Source organism: Carcharhinus amblyrhynchos, chromosome 1 (assembly GCF_965287045.1).
Source record: "Carcharhinus amblyrhynchos chromosome 1, sCarAmb.v2.hapA, whole genome shotgun sequence".
Lineage (NCBI taxonomy): Eukaryota > Metazoa > Chordata > Chondrichthyes > Carcharhiniformes > Carcharhinidae > Carcharhinus > Carcharhinus amblyrhynchos.
The window spans coordinates 170,978,672-170,999,184 of record NC_137324.1 but is presented as its reverse complement, the minus strand read 5'-3'; the positions used below and the strand labels follow the sequence as shown (position 1 = coordinate 170,999,184).

General features: G+C 43.2%; 1 protein-coding gene across 2 annotated transcripts in view; it reads right to left on the bottom strand.

The window, feature by feature from the left end:
• The window catches only part of tbck (TBC1 domain containing kinase), a 192,132-nt gene that overhangs the window by 153,800 nt on the left and 17,819 nt on the right, over nucleotides 1-20,513 (bottom strand). For both annotated transcript variants that reach the window (XM_080195333.1, XM_080195341.1), the window contains exons 3-9: nucleotides 16,312-16,384; nucleotides 12,292-12,406; nucleotides 10,590-10,663; nucleotides 7,501-7,642; nucleotides 2,431-2,491; nucleotides 2,291-2,352; nucleotides 540-601 (exon numbers count right to left, since the gene is read on the bottom strand). In XM_080195333.1, the coding sequence (XP_080051459.1) occupies nucleotides 540-601; nucleotides 2,291-2,352; nucleotides 2,431-2,491; nucleotides 7,501-7,642; nucleotides 10,590-10,663; nucleotides 12,292-12,406; nucleotides 16,312-16,384 (589 nt within the window). The remainder of the gene's footprint in view (nucleotides 1-539; nucleotides 602-2,290; nucleotides 2,353-2,430; nucleotides 2,492-7,500; nucleotides 7,643-10,589; nucleotides 10,664-12,291; nucleotides 12,407-16,311; nucleotides 16,385-20,513) is intronic.

Genomic DNA, 20,513 nt, shown 5'->3' with positions numbered 1-20,513 from the left:
CCTTACCTGTGACTAATAAATAAACTTAAGTTTACTTTTAACCCTCACATCTCTGGACTATGGGAGGAAACTGAAGCACCGGAAGGAGACTCGCGCAGACACAGGGAGAATGTGCAAACACCACACAGACACGACCAGATTTGAACACGAGTCCCTGGAGATGTGAGGCAGCAGAGTTAACTACTGTGCCGACTGTTCCTAACTGCCACTGTCACAAGAGGGAGATCGTTGTAGGAAATGGAAAATGTCCAGTGCGGCAAAGATTGTAGGCAAGACACATCATGGGAAAGAGTTGACAGCATTTTGATCTGCAATTAAGATCAATCTCACTTTAGATGCTGGGTGTCCAAATCAGGAAAATGCCCACTTTCTCTGCAAGAAAGTCACCCTCCCTGACGAAAACATTCACACAAAGGGTAGATTGCACGCAGAAAATCAGAATTACAGTACAAATGTCAGTTCTGTTTTATTTTATCTTTGAGAGAATGCATCTGGATTTGACATTCTGAAATTTGCTTTGAAGCTACAAAGGCACTTACCTTCTGGATGGATGAAAGGTCAGGCATTTTTTCAACAGTGTTTGAACATCTTTGGGTAAATCCTTTGACAAGATGAAACAGCATTTTATTTACCAACAAGTACACACAGGGCAAGTCAAATCCACATTTGGAAACAAATAAGCCAGTGTCTTGCATGGAATAAGAGAAATGTGTTACCTTTACGGAAAAAATTTACTAGGACGTTATTAGGATTTGATGGTTTGAGTTATAAGCAGAGGCTGGATGGACTGGAACTATTTTCCCCTGCAGCATAGGAGGCTTAAGGATGATCTTATAGCTGTCTATAAAATAATGAGGGGCATAGGCCAGCTAGATAGTCAACAACTTTTCTCAAAGGTGGGCAAGTCTAAAACTAGACGACATAGGTTTAAGGTGAGAGGGGAGAGATACAAAAGGATCCAAAGGGGCAATTTTTTCACACAGAGGGTGGTGACTGTCTGGAACAAGCAGTCAGAGGCGGGTACAATTTTGTCTTTTAAAAAGCTTTTAGACAGTTACATGGGTGAGATAGCTATGGAGGGGTATGGACAAAATGCAAGCAATTGGGAGTAGCTTGGTGGTAAAAAGTGGGCAGCATGGGCAAGTTGGGCTGATGAGCCTATTTCCATGCTTAAATCTCCATGACTGTTTAGAGTTAACATTGTTGCAAATCTCAGGTCTACCTTTAATATTTCTCAGGTAAGAATAGCAATACTAGTCAATCCCAGGGATCAAAGTATCATATATTTAGACAAATGTTCAATTTTCTAGACAATGGCTTAATCCTGGGTCACAAGAATGGGCCTTGTGATCTAAAGTGGGCACTGTGCATCACCTCATGGCATATTTCTCCAATTTTCTAATAGGTGGATTGCTCTCCTTCATTAAGCTTCCACACACTCGGTGGACTCCCCCCCCTTCCCCGACTCCAGGAATTTTGAGCTTAACCTAATCTTCACGAGCTTCTTTTTAAAAAGAGCCTCAAGAAAGTCAAGATGGGCAGATACCGAGAAGGACGGGGTTAAGGTGTTGCTCGCAGGGAGACAGCCAAATATTCTCCAACATTCTCCGATATTCTCCTTTAGAGATTGCCGAAAGAGCCTTAGAAACAGCTATGGGCTTACTGAAGAGGTGTTCACACCTGGCACAACAGTAAGAGAGTAGGAAGGCCGAGGACTGCTGAATAATTGGGATACAGACTGGGGCAAGAATTATAGAGACGTAGAAACTAGCAGGAGGCCATTTGGTCCTTCAAGTCTGCTCCGCCATTCATTTTGATCACGGCTGATCATCAAAATCAACATCCTGATTCCCCCCTTCCCCCCATATCCTTTAATCCCTTTAGCTCCAATAGCTTTATTGAATTTATTTTTGAAATCACACAATGCTTTGGCCTCAACTACTTTCAGTGGTGCTGAATTCTATACATCCATCACTCTTTGGGTGAAGAAATTTCTCCTCACCTCAGTCCTAAAAGGTTTATCCTTATCCTCAAACTATGACCCGCTAGTTCTGGACTCCCCCACCATCAGGAACATTCTTTCTGAATCTATTCTTCAGGAGAGAAATCAAAAGTGGCCTGGCATCATGGCAGGAAGAGGAGGAAACTGGAGAGAGAGAATTAAAAAAAAGGAATGTAGGGACGATGTCCGGACTCTCCTTCGTATATACGTGTTAGACAATCGACTAAACAAAAATACATCAGTGTTTACTTTGCAATCATTACAAAAATTAAATTCAATGACACAAACCATAGTAATCTCCAAGCAGCCATGCTCTTCTGATATCACAGTCAGGATATCGTCCACACAATCTGCAAAACAAACCTGTAATAAGTACCGGATGAAGAAACAAAGTCACCAACAAAAAGCAATCGCAAAAGGGAGCTTACCTAAGTTCAGGATAAACTTTAACCTTTCAGAAATGTCCACATTCTGCAGCAGCTTATGACCCTGAACAAAACAAATACACAAGTCAGATTTTTCTCCATGTGTCTGTGATTCATTTACAATCCTTGTCCTTCAGATACCATTGGAGGGCAGAGATGACCATAGACTTCCATTGGATTGGCCCATGATTATGCTTTGCACAGTATTGCAGTGGTTTGCCATTGCCATTTGCAGTCTGACATAATCCTTCCATTCTTACCACTTGCTATGACTGGACGTACCTTATTTGAAGTTGATCTTTCTCTACACCCCAGCTACAACTGTAGCACTACATTCTGCATCCTCTCCTTTCCTTCCCATCCGCTCTGACAAAGGGTCATCCAGACTAGAAATGTTGGCTCTATTCTCTCTCCACAGATGCTGTCAGACCTGCTGAGATTTTACAGCATGTTCTGTTTTTGTTTCAGATTCCAGCAAATGCAGTTTTTTGCTTTTATCATAGAATTCATGTGCTTGCCCGGGGCTGAACTGTTGCCTGCTGACTAACCAATGGTCACTTAAACACTACAATTGTTCTTGCTGCCCATCTGCAATGCCATGGGACATCAACTAGGGTGAGATAGACTCGGAAAAAGAGAGGAAATATTTTAAGATTGGAGGGAGAGAGGAGATCTTGAGCTGCAACTGTATTTGGAGGTGGCTATACAGAAACCTGACAAAAAAATACACAATTCTGCATTTTACAAAGAGGGAAAACAAAATCACACCAAATACTAGATCAAGGAAGTGATGTTGAATTTATACAATCGCTAATCATTCCAGTATAGGAAGGAGATTAGATCCTCAGAAAGGATACAGAACAGGTCCAATAGAACAGTACCAGGAATGAGGTTAAAGTAATGAAGAAAGCCTCAAAGTGCTTATGTCTTCTTCAGAACAGACAAGTCAAGTTGAAATCCAACAGAGGTATTCAAGATTATGAAAGACGTTGACAGAATAAACAACATCAACTCTAATTTATATTTCATCTTTAGCATTGAAAAGTATCCCATGGTCACATAGGCACTCCCAAGACAACGCCTTGGCCAGAGTTAACTTGTCTGTTTTGAATTTAAACAAAAGTTTGAGGAAGAATCCCCTGTGCAATCTCCATAACAATGCCCCTACCAATCAGAGCCCACTTGCCAAACCAATCAGCACCCTTTTTTCATGCAGTATAAATTGTTGCACCCTTTGAAATTTGGCATTGCTCTGATGAGTGCAAGATGAAAAGCTTCAAAAGCATGCCTCTTTTTCTCAACAATACTCAAGTTCTGCACTATCCAGCGATTATTTAAATTAATAAATGCTAATCAAAGAAGGGGATATTAGGAGAATCTACCGATTGGAAGGGTCATAAGGAGGAGATTGAAATGGAGGGGTTTTGGAGGGAATTAGAGAGTATGGTGGGTAAGCAGCTAAAAGCATGACACCATTGGTAGGTCAAAGGGATCCACTGATGCACAGAAGGCCAGAGTAGGAGGAACAGGGAGATTGGAGGGAATGTAGGGGAGAGAAGATTAGCGGAGGAGAGTCTAGAAAGGTTGGAGGAAGTAACAAAGACAGGATGGAAGTAAAGCCGTGAAGGGAATTAAATACAAAGATAACAATTTTAAATTGGACTGTCTGTGGGATCGGGAGTCAAAGACACATCAGCGAGGACAGGGGGTGATGGGCGAGTGGTTCGAGCTGTAGGGTAGGATCAGATAAGTAGAGATTTGGACAACCTAACGTTGGTGGAGGGTGGAGGATAGGAGAGCAACCAGAAGAGGATTGAACTGGAGTGCAAACAGACAAAAGCACTGATGAAGATTTCAGGAACAATGGGCTGAGGCAGGGTCAGAGATAGGCAATGTTGTTAAAGTGGAAGTAGACAGTCTTTGTGCTAGAGAAGAGAGAATATTGTAAGCTCACAACAGGGTTCACTGAGGCTGCCAATATCTTGTAGAAAATCACTGCAGAAAGGGGTGAAATAAGTAGCCAGAGTATAAAGAGAGTTACTCAGACTTTAGTATGTTTAAATGAAAAAAATTGTAAGTCATCCAAGAGTTGATGTCAGACAGGTTGACATCACAGACAGCATGGATGCTTAGAAGTTGAGCGATGATAAAACAGTGACAAGAATTGGTGGATGGATTCAGAATTTTCAATGGTAATTTGAAGAAAGATTTTCACTGAATTGGTTCTTTGGTGATGAAACGAGGCAAAGGTAATGTGCTAAATATTCCCAGCCCTACAGAGATGGAAGTGGGGTCAGGAAGATGGGAATGAAGGTATCATGTCAGGATGGCTCCCAAAAAGGTCCTGCTTCCAGGGAGATTTCTCCAAGGTGGGTGGGGAGGGAAGTTGGCAGCCCACTCCAGTGAGACTGACAGTAATGACACCACTTCAGGATCCAATTAGGGACCATTTTCCAATAGAGAAAGATCTCCTGATATCAAAGCACCTCCCTGCCACCACCACCACATAGTTCTGGAGCCTGCCAATCTCCAGGTGTCGCTTCGTGGGATTCAATAATACCTCCTTTAAATCCACCCTGCATCCTCCTGAAGCCCTGGTTTATTCTCACCAATGATGGTCCAACAGGGGTGGCCACACTTACTCTCAACAATTTTAGAAGACTTCAGAGGGCAGCTCCATCTTGAGGCACCCTCAAAATCCCCACCTGGAGCAGCAATGCCCATCTCTCCCAGTGAGAGTCTGCTGGCCATCCTCAGACTCTGGTGCCCCAATTGGGTGGGATTCAAATACCATTTGGGTCGGAACTTGTAAATGGTCACAGTGCACACTGGAAAATTCAGTCCAGTGTGATGCAACGGGGAATCGGACACATAAGTACATTGTTGAACAGGTTGACTCTCCCGATGGTGTGCTGTCATTGGAACAGCAAGATGATGAATACAAAGCTCACAATTTAATCAAAAAAGTCCCATGATTTTTGATTTAATGTATACCATTTAAAAATATATCGTAGCAATTATCAAAAAAGTAGTGCAGGAAAACAGAAAGGAAAATGATTACTGCATTAACAAACCTCAGACGCAATCATCTTGGGCTGGTATACCACATGTGGTTAGAATATATCCACCATGTCACGACTGCTTCCATCGCTAATTGTCTCTAATCTTTACCACATGCTCAGTTGCCTTGGTCTCTTTTTTTGAGAGTAAATGTCTCTGTTTCATATCATTATTTTATCCGACTGCGTTTTGGCATTTATTCAGTATCCTTTTCTATAAACTATATCCAATTCCTCAATTCTGCTGCCATCGATACATGCGGGGTCAATGAAACGGAACTAATGAGGAAAGGATGATGATTTAGAAGAACTCAAAATGTTTTGTGAATTAAACATGAAGATTTTTTTTCTCCTATTGGAGCACACGATGTGGGAGACAGTTCCTTTAGCGCGAGCTGAACAATCAACTTCTGGCAAAGGGAAAAAAAGTGGTTCCCAAATCTAAAATTGCCACCCCAAAAATCTATTTGATGAAACATAAATGGTTGCAAATTGTATTGTCTAATCACAAGTGCCCATTACATTGTTCCCACGATGAACTAGCGTCAGAGCTCACTTCATACCTCTAATAAAATTTGTACTGCACCTTTCGCATTCTCGGGGCATCTTAAAGACACGGTTATTTTTGAAGTTCAACCACTACAATGATTTGGCTGCTAATGGGTGCACTGAAAAGGCCCATACACAGAGAGCTAAATGACCATATAAAAACAAATTACTGCGGATGCTGGAATCTGAAATCAAAAGAGAAAATACTGGAGAATCTCAGCAGGTCTGGCAGCATCTGTAAAGAGAGAAAAGAGCTGATGTTTCAAGTCCAGATGACCCTTCGATACCCAATCTGGACTCAAAACTTCAGCTCTTTTCTCTCCTTACAGATGTTGTCAGATGTGCTAAGATGTTCCAGCATTTTCCCTTTTGCTTCGAGCTAAACAATTTTATGCTGTGACATAGGTTTACATGGAAATTCATACACGGAAATATCTGTTTGGTCCAAACGGTGTTGATACTTACCTGGTTTTGAAATTAAACTAAATTTGAGACTGAAACAGGAAATCCTGGTGATGCATGATGGGCCAAGTGGCCTCCTTCTGCACTGTAGGGTTTCTATGGTATGGCAAACCAGCCAGCTCCAAAAAGGAGAAGGAATTGCTCAACGTGGAGGCTGCTGACCCACTCTCGTATACCCCAGCTATCATTCTGCGCCCATCCAAAATCCCAATTACCATTTCCCCACCTCCTCCCCTGGATGTGTTTATGTGCTGGGATTAACATTTAGGACAAAGGGCAATGACACTCACACTCAGCTTAAGAGCAGCTGGCTGGCTGACCACAGTCCAGCTAGACAGTTCAGTCCGGGCCATCGCTTTGCACAACACCTCCACTCAATCTGCAAGCATAACCCCGAGCTCTCTGTCGCTTATCATTTCAGCTCTCCTCTTTGCTCCCACTCTCACCTCTGTCCTTGGTCTGTTAGTGTTCCAACAAAGATCAACGCAAGAGCGAGGAACAGCTGCAGGACGGTTAGCACGGCTGTCTCACAGCACCAGGGATCCGGGTTCAATTCTAGCCTCGGGTGACTGTCTGTGTGGACTTTGCACATTCTCCCCGTGTCTGCATGGGTTTCCTCTGGGTGCTCCAGTTTTTTCCCCACAGCCCAAAGCTGTGCGGGTTACTTGGATTGGCCATAGTAATTTTCCCCTTAGTGTCCCAAGATGTTTAGATTAGAATAATTAGCCATGGTAAACGTGTGAGGTTGCAGGGATAGGGTGAGGCAAAAGGCCTGGGTAAGATATTCTGTCGGAAAATCAGTGCAGACTTGGGCTGAATGGCCTCCTCCACTGCAGTATTTAATGGATCTTTCTACAATACGTACCAGGATAGTGTATATAATTTTATGTCTTTGCCCGAAGGACCAATTATGTTTAAATAGTCCTGTTTAAAGAAATATCTGTACCATCACATCGCACCCATTAGTTCATGCACAGATAGGAAAGGTAGTTCTGCAACATACCACACAAAGTTCAAACAGCATCACGCCAAGAGACCACACATCGACCTTGGGACCTGAGGGTGAAAACCTGTCGCTCTGATTGTGATCAGTGGACTTCACCATTCCCTGGGCAACGACCTCAGGAGCCAAGTATGAAGGATACCTAAATACAACCCATAAATACACATTAACCAACAACAATCCATCAGCCCAAAGGCATTAAACAGAGTCAAATAATTCTTTTATTAATGTAAACTGCTTGTTAAATTCATTTCTAATTGGCTACAAATGGTCAGCAGCAACTTCCAATTTTTAAGCACTGTTCATATATAACATTACTAGGATATTTCATTTTTGAGTAATAATGTGGCGATGCCGGTGTTGGACTGGGATGGGCTCAGTAATAAGTCTCATAACACCAGGTTAAAGTCCAACAGATTTATTTGGTAGCACAACCTTTCCGAACACTGCCCCGTCATCAGGTGAGTCTCACTTGATGAAGAGCAGTGCTCCCAAAGCTTGTGCTATCAAATAAACCCTGTTGGAGTTCAACCTGATTTTTGAGTTGGCTCAGAGGTTTTCTCTCTTCAGATGATGTTTTATTTAGTCCGTCTTGGCCAGCCATTCAGTAATGATAAGAACATAGGTAGGAGGTAGTGTGCACAGGTTCAGGCACTTATTTCACCCCAGTGTGATCTGCAGGCTCTTTTTTTCTCATTCATTTGTGGGACAAGGGTGCCGCTGGCTGGGCCAGCATTTATTGCCCATCCCTAGTTGTTCTTGAACTGAGTTGCTTGCTAGGCCATTTCAGAGGGCAGTTGAGAGTCAGCCACATTGCTCTGGTTCTGGAATCACGTTTAGGCCAGACCAGGTAAGGATAGCAGATTTGCTTCCCTAAAGAACATTAGTTAACCAAATATGTTTTTCTGACAATTGACAATGGTTTCATAGTCATGATTAGATGCTTAATTCCAGATTTTTTGTTTAATGAATTCAAATTCCACCATCTGCCATGGTGGGGTTTGAACCTGGGTCCCCAGAACATTAGCTGAGTATTGCCGGATGCTAATGGTTTTTTTTTTACAATAACCCAGCTGTGAATTTAGTAGGCACCTCAACCCACTTGCTGAGCAAACCTTTTTTTTATTTTAAACCCTCTTCTAAGATTTTCTCATTTCACTTTAAAAATAAGTTGTTTTTCACAACCTCTAGGCCTAACAAGCCATTTCACACTCAGTCTAGATCATTTTGAAGTGTATTCAGTGTCATGGTGTGGGCAGCCAATTTGCATACAGCAAACTCCCAAATGCAGCAGTGATTTGAAAGATCAGATAATGGCCAAGATCTTCTGGTCAGTGGCGATGCTTATGGCGGTTTCTGATGACTGCGATGGGGCAGCGCGGTGGCACAGTGGTTAGCACTGCTGCTTCACAGCGCCAGGAACGTGGGTTTGATTGCCAGGTTAGGTCGCTGTGTGGAGTTTGCACATTCACCCCGTGTCTGCGTGGGTTTCCTCTGGGTCCTGCGGTTTCCTCCCACAGTCTGAAAGACGTGCTGGTTAGGCGCATTGACCTGGCCGGGTGCTGGAATGTGGCGACTAGGGGAATTTCACAATAACTTCATTGCAGTGTTAATGTAAGCCTACTTGTGACTATTGAGTAAATTTTAAAAGTGCCCTCTTGTCTTTAATGTCTTTGCATATCCTTTGCAGATGCCTTGCCTATACTGGAATGAGCTACGACTGAGATGCAGGGCTGGCGGGAAGGAGTGGTGAGGCCAACAGCTCAAATAACTCCCCTTCAGGTCAACATATTTTCAGCAAGTGGTTGAGTTTTTATTTAAAAGCACTTAAGGATTTTATTTTTTAATTATGTTCCAAAGACTTTTAATTATAGTTCAGATTTCTGGTGGGATGGTGTCTGGGGAGTGGAAAGGGTGAGCTTTGTGGGAGTTGAGCAGTGTCGGGGAGGCGTGTATTGTCAGGAGAGACAAGTGAGCAGTGTTGGGGTTGAGGACGGAGTTGGTGGGGGGTGGAGAAGGAGCAATTGATCATTCTGGGGGCTGGTGGGAATTAAAGTGTTCGGGTTTGAAGTCTTAAAATGTTTTTAGAACATCCCCATACAGCTCCCGCTGTCAATCACTGTCAACCTGGGTTCTGGCCCTGTGATTAACAGCAGGACAATCTTTCTAGAAATACTGAGGTGGCACGGTGGCACAGTGGTTAGCACTGCTGCCTCACAGCGCCTGGGGCCCATGTTCAATTCCGACCTTGGGTGACTGTATGGAGTCTGCACGTTCTCCTCGTGTTCTACATGGGTTTCCTCCTCGGGTGATCCGGTGTCCTCCCACAGTCCAAAGATATGCTGGTTAGGATGACTGGCCATGCTAAATTGCCCCTTCATGTCAGGAAGATTAGCAAGATAAATGCGTAGGGGAGGGGGCCTGGGTAGGATTGTTGTTGGAGCAGGCTGGATGAGCTGAATGGCCTCCCTTTGCACTATTGGGATTCTGTTATTCTAAGAATCAAGCCCAAGTCTCCAATACTAAGGTCAGTGTCAGAGGTATCCTCGGAAGAGCCCAGGCATTGTGATTTTGCCCATTGAAAGTTTAAGTACCATGCTTATGTGTCTCAACATTTACCACTGGAAGTTTTGAGCCAATCTGTTTTAGAGGGGTAACTATTGGCCAGTGGGGAGAATTCCCCTCCTCTTCTCTGAAATAACGAAATAGGATATTTTACATCAAGCTAAGGGGGCAGCTGGAGCTCTGGTTAACTGCCTCACCCAAAGGGCCATCGCAGCATCCCATCAGCACTGCATCAGATTGTCTGCCTCCATTACACAATCAATTCCCTGCAGTGAGTCTTGACCCCATTCTAATTCAGAATCAGAGTTCATAGGATCAAGCTGGGAATCAAACCCAGGTCACTGGCACTGTGAAGCAGCAGTGCTAACCACTGTGCCACCATGCCACCCTCTAAATTAAGTTCTTTAATTATTTTTGTTCTCAAAGGGTAAAGAAAACGTTTCATAAAATCTGCTCCAATTCCAGCCACACTCAAACTCCAGTCACATCAATAAAGCACTTCCAAATTCTTGTTGAAATCTTACCCAATAGGGAAGTCAACATCAGCATTGTAGCCAGTCATATGGTACAGACCAAACTTTGCCAACTTGACATGACCCTGTAACCATAAAAATACAAGCACATATTAAAACTAGGTGCCTCTACTCGGAATATTAATCAGACCTGCTGTCCAAACTGTTAATCACGAGAGAAAACCAACACCCCCACCTTCTCACATGAGCTCAAAAGAGAAAATGTTGGAAAATTTCAGCAGATCTGGCATTATCTGTAAGGACAGAAAAGAGCTGATATTTCGAGTCCACACATGACCCTCTGTCACAAAGTCCAGCTTTGATAAAGGGTCATCTGGACTCAAAACGTCAGCTCTTTTCTCTCCTTAAAGATGCTGCCAGATCTGCTGAACTTTTCCAACATTCTCTCTTTTGGATTCAGATTCCAACATCTACAGTTATTTGCTTTTATCTCATATGAGCTACCGTGTTTTACAAGCTGCCTACTGTTGGACATGATTTGGAGTCAACCACATCATCCCATCAGTTCATAGGAATTATTTAATAAAAAAGACCAACTTTGCTCTTAGTAGTGTATTACTGTTAGAATTCCTTCCATAAATAACATTTTTTTAATTCATTCATGGGACAAGGGTGTCGCTGACTGGGCAGCATTTATTGCCCATCTCTAGTTGCCCTTGTTCAGAGGGCAGTTGAGAGTCAATCACATTGCTGTGGCTCTGGAGTCACACGTAGGCCAGACCAGTTAAGAATGACAGATTTCCTTCCCTAAAAGGACATTAGGGAAGCAGATGGCATTTAACATTCATTGGACATTTATAATAGAACCTGCTGAGAATAAGGAGAAAAATCAATGTTTTAAAAACCAATGGAATCTATCCTGTTGTCAGCCAATGCAACACTTGAGGCATTTTCTGCAATTAGTTGAAGGGTGTGATCATCTTTAAGGGTGGAACTTAGTAGGCATTTATCTCAATCTTGGACCATGCTATGCCATGCCTGCCACCTTTGGCTTTTCAGATCTTTCTCCGGATTCAGATCATTTCAATCTCTGCTCTCTAGCTCCCTGGCAGTCAAGAATGTGTTCCCAGGCTTCAGGATACTCCAGACTTTTGTGTGCATCTTTGCATAGTTCCAGAAACTGCCCCCTAACCTCAGGGTGCTCATGAACCTCTCCAGCCATGGACGGTAACAGGATCTTCAGCATGGGGCAATGATAGAGCCTCGGGCAATTCTGGAGCATGGTCCCGAGTCTAAAAATCTCGGGAACCAGCAGTTCAGCTTTGCACAGTTCCAGAAACTGCTCCCTGGCCTCGGGGCACTTGAGGGCCTGCTGTCCAGCTTTGCAATGGCCACAGGACATTGCTGTCTAGACTGGGGTAATGAGAGAGCTTTGGGTAGTTCTGAAAGCTAGTCCCAAGTCTAGACCTCTTGGGAACCAGCCTTTCATAGTTCCAGAATCCGCTCACCACTTTGAGTATGCCAAAACCTGCTGTCCAGCATCTCCCAAAGAGAGGTAATGTAACATAATCTAATTTTTGTTACATTAATGAATGTTAACCATTTGTACAGCCACAAGTAGATTGGTCATTATTATCTCCAATTAATCAAACATTTCAAAAGTCCTTCTTTAAATTAATAACTAATGGTAGATACACAACAAGTTTATGCACCAGTATATACTATCTAACGAGGGAAAAGTAGATTGCTTTACCTCACAATCCAGAAGAACATTGTGCGGTGCGAGTGCTCGGTGAACCATTCTGTGTTTGTTCATATACTCTAGACCTTCCAATACCTCAAAGGCTATTTGGAGAACTCTTCCAGGACTGAAAGGCATTAGAGGGGGAAAGGAAAAGTCAAAAGTAGTTTCCAAAAGAATCTTCTCTCTCCAATTTTTACTTGGATTTAAAAATTTACAACCGGATAAAAGAAGTGAAATAAATTATTGAAGGAGCTGCCAGTTGGACCGTTTGCCTCTAGATTGTATTTACCTCCATGACGTGGAGATGCTGGCGTTGGGCTGAGGTGGGCATAGTAAGAAGTCTCACAACACCGGGTTAAAGTCTAACAGGTTTATTTGGTATCACTCGCTTTCGGAGCGATGCCTCTTCATCAGACGAGTGGAGAGGAAGGTTCACAAACACAGCATATATCTGTACCTGTAAAGCCTTGATCACCTATAAAGGCTCACATTCTAACCATTCTTCACATTCAAATCTGTAAGTATCTTCCAATTGTGTATTTGTCTATATATGCTTTGTTCGTGAACCTCTCTCTCCACTCACCTGATGAAGGAGCAGTGCTCTGAAAGGATAGTAGGACTAGGGGGCACAGCCTCAAGATAAAGGGGGGGCGGTTTAGAACGGAGTTGAGGAGGAACTTCTTCACTCAAAGGGTGGTGAATCTCTGGAATTCTCTGCCCGTTGAAGTGGTGGAGGCTGCCTCGCTAAATATTTTTAAGACGCGGGTTGATGGGTTTTTGATAAGAGAGGGGATTAAGGGTTATGGGGAGAGGGCGGGAATGTGGAGCTGAGCCAAGACAGATCAGCCATGATCTTATTGAATGGCGGGGCAGGCTCGAAGGGCTACTTGGCCTACTCCTGCTCCTATTTCTTATGTTCTTATGAAAGCTTGTGATTCCAAATAAATCTGTTGGTCTTTAAGCTGGTATTGTGAGACTTCTTACTGTATTTACATACAGCATCTCTTATCTTGGCGGTTGGGAAACACTTCCAAGATTCTTTAGAGTTAGAGAAAAAAAAACATTTTGAGTGCTTTCGCATTAGATACCGAGCTCACCATTTATCAAGACACTGAAATTTGTGTCTCCATTACCCCACCAATGTATCTCACCAAGTTAGAAAGAAATCTCACAACACCAGCTTTCTGTTTTACCCCAGTCCAACGCCGGCATCTCCACATCATGTCTCACCAAGTTAGACAAGAAATGCAATTACTTTTCAGTAAGCTACTTTAACTGAACTGGGACACAGCTAAAGTTACATTGACATAGATGTTACTGTGCAATGTTGCTAGCAAAACCATCAATTTTGATGAGGTGGACTTGACAAAGCTGCTTCTACTTGTGAAAAAGTGGGCATGTGTATAGTGTAGTCAGCAACAGATCAACAGAATCAGGAAGAGTTAAAAGAACTTGGAGCTGATGATGTATAGATGGCAATGAAGTGAATAGAGGATATGTAGGGTCAGAGTGGGATGAAGCAATTCAATTGGATGAAGGCTTGTGTGGGTATAAACATTGGCGTTGAGCTGTTTTTCTGGACAGTAGGTTCTACATAATTTGTCAAACCTAACCAAAATATTGTGAAAGCTCTTTATGCCAGCGCTCAGTAAATGATATTACCAGCCTGCTGGTTGTTGCTACAAATAATATGGGCCCTCTATGGTCAGAAATTGTGTAGGGATTATATATAGTCAGCACTATCACCATTAGCTTCGTGTCCTCTCTCGTTCCACATGTCCTACTGGAAGATTTGGCCAATCTCAGCCCAGTTTCTACAATGGCCAACATTAAACCGCCCAAAATTTGAGCAGGATTTAGTGTTACTGTGTTCCAAAGTGGTTATAAATGGGGGTGATTCACAATGACAGGGCTGCACTGATGCGCAGTGTGATGGCACAATGGCTAGTGCTGCTGCCTCACAGCACCAGGAATCCTGGTTCGATTCCGGCCTCGGGTCACGGTCTATGTGGAGTCTGCACGTTCTCCCCGTATCTGCGAGGGTTTCCTCCGCGTGTTCCAGTTTCCTCCCACAGTCCAAAGGCCGTGCGGGTTAGGTGGATTGGCCATGCTAAACTGCCCCTTAGTGTCTGGAGGATTAGCTAGGATAAATGGAGTTATGGGGATAGAACCTGGGTGGGATTGTGGTCAGTGTAGACTCGATGGGCCGAATGGACTCCTTCTGCACTGTAGGATTCTATGATATGAATACACCTTTGTGGTCCAGATCCTGCCTCCCTCACTCTTCAGGTGCCTTGCCCTAAGAGGGCATTAGCAATCATGGAACTTTCACGTTAATTTTACTCTGGAGTTGTTGATGGTAGATTCATCCAGTTTGTGAGGCACTTTAAAAAAGATTCTTTGTCTACCTCAATAAATGTGTGGTGGTTTGGGAATAGGTCCTGGGGTGGGATTGCTGTTGGTGCAGACTTGATGGGGCATCTGGCCTCCTTCTGCACTGTTGAGTTTCTATGAACCTTTCCTGTGATTTCCCCAATGCCTTATGCATCATCCTGCATCCTATCTGGGCAGCACGGTAGCACAGTGGTTAGCACTGCTGCCTCACAGTGCCAGGGAGCCGGGTTCCGATTCCCGGCTTGGGTCACTGTCTGTGTGAAGTTTGCACATTCTCCCTGTGTCTGCATGGGTTTCCTCCGGATGCTCCGGTTTCCTCCCACAATCTGAAAGACGTGCTAGTTAGGTGCATTGACCTGAACAGGTGCCGGACTGCGGTGACTAGGAAAATTTCATAGCAAGTTCATTTCAGTGTTAATGTAAGCCTTACTTGTGACGAAACTTTAACTTTAAAGGCCTTTCTTTTTCCTGCTTTGCCACTGCAACACGTACAGTTGCACAACATTACCACCAGATGGTGTGTGAATACACAGTTGAACAGTTGCAAGGGTAATTGCAAAGCAACAGATAGGAAACAGCAAGAGGCAAGCTTTGGAAAGGCCAGAAACTGGCCAATCTATCTGGCTGCTAATGTTACCTAACAAGTCAGACCCAGAATAGAACCAGCATTAATAGACCATTTTTTTGAATTAACAATGGAGGGTATTTAATAAACAGATTCACAGGAGTCCGCTGTTGTTTGAACAAGTAGTGGTAATGAAATGTTTTGAAGCAAGATCTTTCATAGAATCGCAACAGTGCAGTACGAGGCCATTCAGCCCATCAAGCATGCACTGACAACAATCCCACCCATCCCTGTAGCCCCACATTATTTACCCTCCTGATCCCCCTGACATTAAGGGGCAATTTATCACAGCCAATCCACCTAAACTGCACATCTTTGGAGGAAACCAGAACACCTGGAGGAAACCCACACAGACATGGGGAGAACATGCAGACTTCACACACAGACAGTGACCCAAGCCAGGAATTGAACCTGGCATTGTGAGGCTGCAGTGCTAACCACTGTGCCACCGTTTGAAATTAAGTTAAAACACTGTTAAAGTACCCTTTTCAATGGTGTGGTCCATCTTATTTACTGCCAGCCTCTCGATAACACTTGCTTTTTTCACAAGTGTGGAGTCTCATTCCTTCCCCTTTTCAATTTTCCCCCTCAACTATACTTTCCCTTTCTTTACTTCCATCTCTGTGCTTGATTTGTCCCTGAATTCAATAATCAAACTGAACTTCCAGCCTCAAATTTGGTGCTGTTTATTAGCAATATTTTGATTTGATAGGTTGAGATATACAATTACTTGCCTGGGTCACTCAGATTCAAGATGTCCTGCAGAGGGCCATTGTGCTCTTAAGATCATCCTTATGCAGCTAAAGCTCTGGTTAATTAAACTCACTTGGCTAAATTCTGGCCCAACATGTTCTAATTGGTTCAAGTAACGGGTCCATGGAATACAAAATTAGTCAAAAAAAATGAATCGCAGATTCTTCTGAAGCTTCACTTATTAATACCAATTTGATAGCCCAGTGGATGTAATGGGGGAATATTTTCAGGTGGTAGTATGCAATATAAAACGTTACCTGACAGGCTTTCTTTCCTTTAATAGGTCTTCCAGGCTTCTCTCATAATGCTCAGTAACAACCACCAGCCTTTCTGTACAAGAAAAACAGGTCCCCAAAATGTTAAAACATAGCTGCGGAAATTATCACCAAGTTGTTAAATCAATTGCTTTAAAAGGTCTACATGATGCCAAGCCACGGATAATTAAAACTTGATGTCTTTTTATTCAGTCATAAGAAATGAATAATAATGAAATGCCAGAGGAAGAGTAAAGCCAGAGTTCAAAACTTTGAATCATGTGTCAGGCACCCACCAAGCAAAGTCCATCGCTACCTTGGGCACGTACAGTTTACAATGGAATAAACATTGTTTAAGGAGATTGAATGAACACCTATGTTACAAACATTGACATTTGCACAGACCAGTGTTGGATATCACTTATGTAACAAAGCTAAAAAGGCAACACACGCTAATACACCACAAGAAAAATGTTGGAGTTCTCCCACTTTCCACCCCATCTCTCCTGAAGGTACCACAGGAGAAAGGAACTCTTGCTCATGTGGTCGGCACAGTGGTTAGCACTGCTGTCTCACAGCGCCAGGGACCTGGATTCAATTCCTGCTTGGGTCATTGTGCAGACTCCACACAGACATTCTCCCCGTGTCTGCGTGGGTTTCCTCCCATAGTCCGAAAGCTGTGCTGGTTAGGTGCACTGGCCATGTTAAATTCTCCCTCAATGTACCCGAACAGGCACCGGAGTGCGGTGACTAGGGGAATTTCACAGTAACTTCATTACAGTGTGCATGTAAGCCTACTTGTGACCAATAAATAAATAAACTTTAACAATTTTAAAACATTTTTTATGTTTGACCCTGGAGATTGGATGTGGCAGGCTGTTCAAGTGGAGAAAGGTGGGATTTTTTTTTAAAATGGGACGTGGGCATTGCTGGCAAAGCCAGTAAAAGCTGCTCATCCCTAATTGCTCAGTGAGAAGATGGTGGTGAAATATTGAACCAATGCAGTTCACCCATTGTGCTGTTAGGGAGATTAGGATTTTGCCCCAGTGGCAGTGAAGATGGGGTGAAATGATTCCAAATCAGGATGATGTGTGGCCTGAATGCAGTGATGTTGCCACGCATCTGCTACCCTTGCTCTTGATTGGGGATTTTAAGTTTATTCATTAGTGTCACAAGTTGGCTTACATTTACGCTGCAATGAAGTCACTGTGACAATCCCCTAGTCGCCACACACCGACGCCTGTTCAGGTACACTGAGGCAGAATTTAGTATGGCCAACGCACCTAACCAGCATGTCTTTTGGACTGTGGGAGGAAATCAGAGCACCTGGAGGAAACCCATGCGGACACGTGCAGATTCCACACAGATAGTGACCCAAGGCGAGAATCAAATCTGGGTCCCTGGCGCTGTGAGGCAGCAGTGCTAATCAGATCTGGATGTCCTGATACATGAACCACAAAATGTTAGTACGTAGGTGCCGTCAGTGATTGGGAAGGCAAATCGAATAGAGGTGTTTATCGCAATGCTGATAGAATAGGAAAGTGTTGCTACAGCTATACAGGGCGTTAGTTAATCAGCATTTGTGTACAATTTTGGTCTCCTTTCTTAAGAAAGGATATAACTGTATTTGAAGCAGTTCAGAGAAGGTTGACTTGAATGATTCCTGAGATGAAGGGGTTTAATATGATGAAGGAGTTAGCACGGTGAATGTATACCCATCAGAATGAGAGATGATCTGATTGAAACATATAAGATCTCAACAGGGTTTGATAGTGTGGATGCTGAGAGAATGTTTTCCCTTGTGGGCAAATCTAGAACTAGAGGGACAAAGGTTTAAAATTTTGAGGTTTCCCATTGAAGATTGAGACAAGGAGAATTTTTTTTTCTCCTCGAGGGTTTCTGGTCTGTGGAATTCTCTCCCCCCGAGAGTTTGGAGACTGGGTCATTAACTATATACAAGGTTGAATTAGACAGCGGTTAAGGGTTGTGGGGGATGAAGGAGACAGACAGCAAACTGGAGTTGAGGCCACGATCTGATCAGACATGATTCCATTGAATGCCACAACAGGCTGGAACGGCCAAGTGGCCTTTGCCTGCTGCCAATTCGTGTTCAATGCGTAACCACATCAGCACTTTCCAAAACAACTCGGAAGACACTGACCAGGAGCAGCAACACTAATCTCGCTCACGGACATTTAGGCAACTTCCTTACTTTCTTAAAATTTATTTACTAGTCACAATAAAGCTTACACTAACGCTTCAATGAAGTTACTGTGAAGTTCCCCTAGTTGCCACACTCCAATGCCTGTTCAGGTCAATGTACCTAACCAGCACATCTTTCAGAATGTGGGAGGAGCACCTGGAGGAAACCCATGGGGAGAACGTGCAAAATCCACACAGACAGTGACCCAAGCCAGGAATTGAACCCAGGGTTCCTGGCGCTGTGAGGCAGCAGTGCTAACCACTGTGCCACTGTGTCACCCATATTTGTTGACTTAGTTGAAACTCGCTAACTTGCCAAAAAACAGTGGATTGAAATGCGGATCACTGTAATTTGTACAATCATACAGAGAATTTCCCTTGCCCACTGAGCCACCAGGGAAGGGTTGAGAAATGGATGTTAAGAAGCACCATCGCAAGATTGCTTTAGAAGACATTGATGCTCAAATACAAACAAATGCTGAACACAATTATAGTACAGACCCCTTCAGATCCTTCTGTTCACCCAATCACGTCTTCACTTATAAATTATATGCTATGGGTTGGAAATTATCCAATGATCAAATTCCTCTGTCTTGGTGATTTGACACCTGCAATTATGGCACCTACTTGAACAACTTGGCTTTGATGTCCTTGTAGAATTAGAAATATTGTACTGTTCAACTAATACTTTCCACATGTCCAATAAATTTACATGAAGCATTTTCTCATTTGGATTAAATATCATCCAATTTTTGCAACACATTACTGGCAAGAGCGCAGCAATAACAATATAATTGGTTCAACACCCTCCAGGCTCTCTTGCAAACGTGGTTTGAATTGTAATGGAATCTTATAGAATCATAAAACGGTTACAGCGCAGGAGGCTATTCAATCCATTATGCCAGTGTCAGCTCTTTTGAAGTGTATTCGATTTTCTCCCACTTACCCACTCTTTCTGCACATCCCTGCAAATTGTTCCATTTTAAATCAAACATTCAATCCGCCTTTTGGAAGTTGCTTCCACCACCCTTTCAGGCAGTGCTTTCCACATCATAACAACTTACTCTGCATAACAATCTTACCTGTCTGATTCTTGTACCAATTAGCCAACATCTGTGTCTTCTGACTAACGATCTACCTCTGTTAACTGTGATGAAAGGGTGTAAATTGTGATGAAAGGGTGCAAATGACATGTACATATATTGTGCGATTTTTCATCTTTCAGGAGAATGTTTTAAAATTCGGCATAGTGGTTAGCATTTTAGTCTCACAGAGCCGGAGACCTGGGTTCAATTCCTGGCTTGGGTCACTGTCTGTGTGGGGTTTGCACATTCTCCCTGTGTCTGCTTGGGTTTCCTCCCACAGTCCAAAGACATGCTGGTCGGGTGAATTGATCATGCTAAATTCTCTCTGTGTCCCCGAACAGATGTCAGAGTGTGGCGACTAGTGGATTTCCACAATACCTTCAATGCAGTGTAAAGAAAGCCTACCCGTGACAATAAATAAACTTTAAGTTCCGTTTTATTCTACAGATAGTATGTCTGGGAAGAATACAGTTCGGAAACCGGGAAGCAGGATAATTACTCATTTCAAACTTGTAAGTGGTAATATTAAGTAGAGTTAATAGACTTTTGTTTACTTAAATTCCCTTGGGATTTCAGATTAGTGATTGACAGGGTCATGTGATGTGGTTTGTGCACAATCCTGGATCTGTAAAGAAAAATAATGGCTGTTCAGGTTGAATTTAGGAGAGTTGTGCAGGCTTTTGAAAGCTCTGTATCTCTCTGAAGACTCCAGGCTGTCTACGCTCATGGTATGCATACTTATTCTTCCTTCAAAACTGCAATGGGGTCATTTGAGCAAGTAGATGAGCTTTAGGTTCATCATCTGATTTGAAAAACATTTCCTGGAAAGCTGAACTCTCTCAGTATTGCACTGAAGTGCCAACCTAGATTATGTATACTGTCTCTGGAGTGAGACTTGGACAGCCAACCTTCTCACTC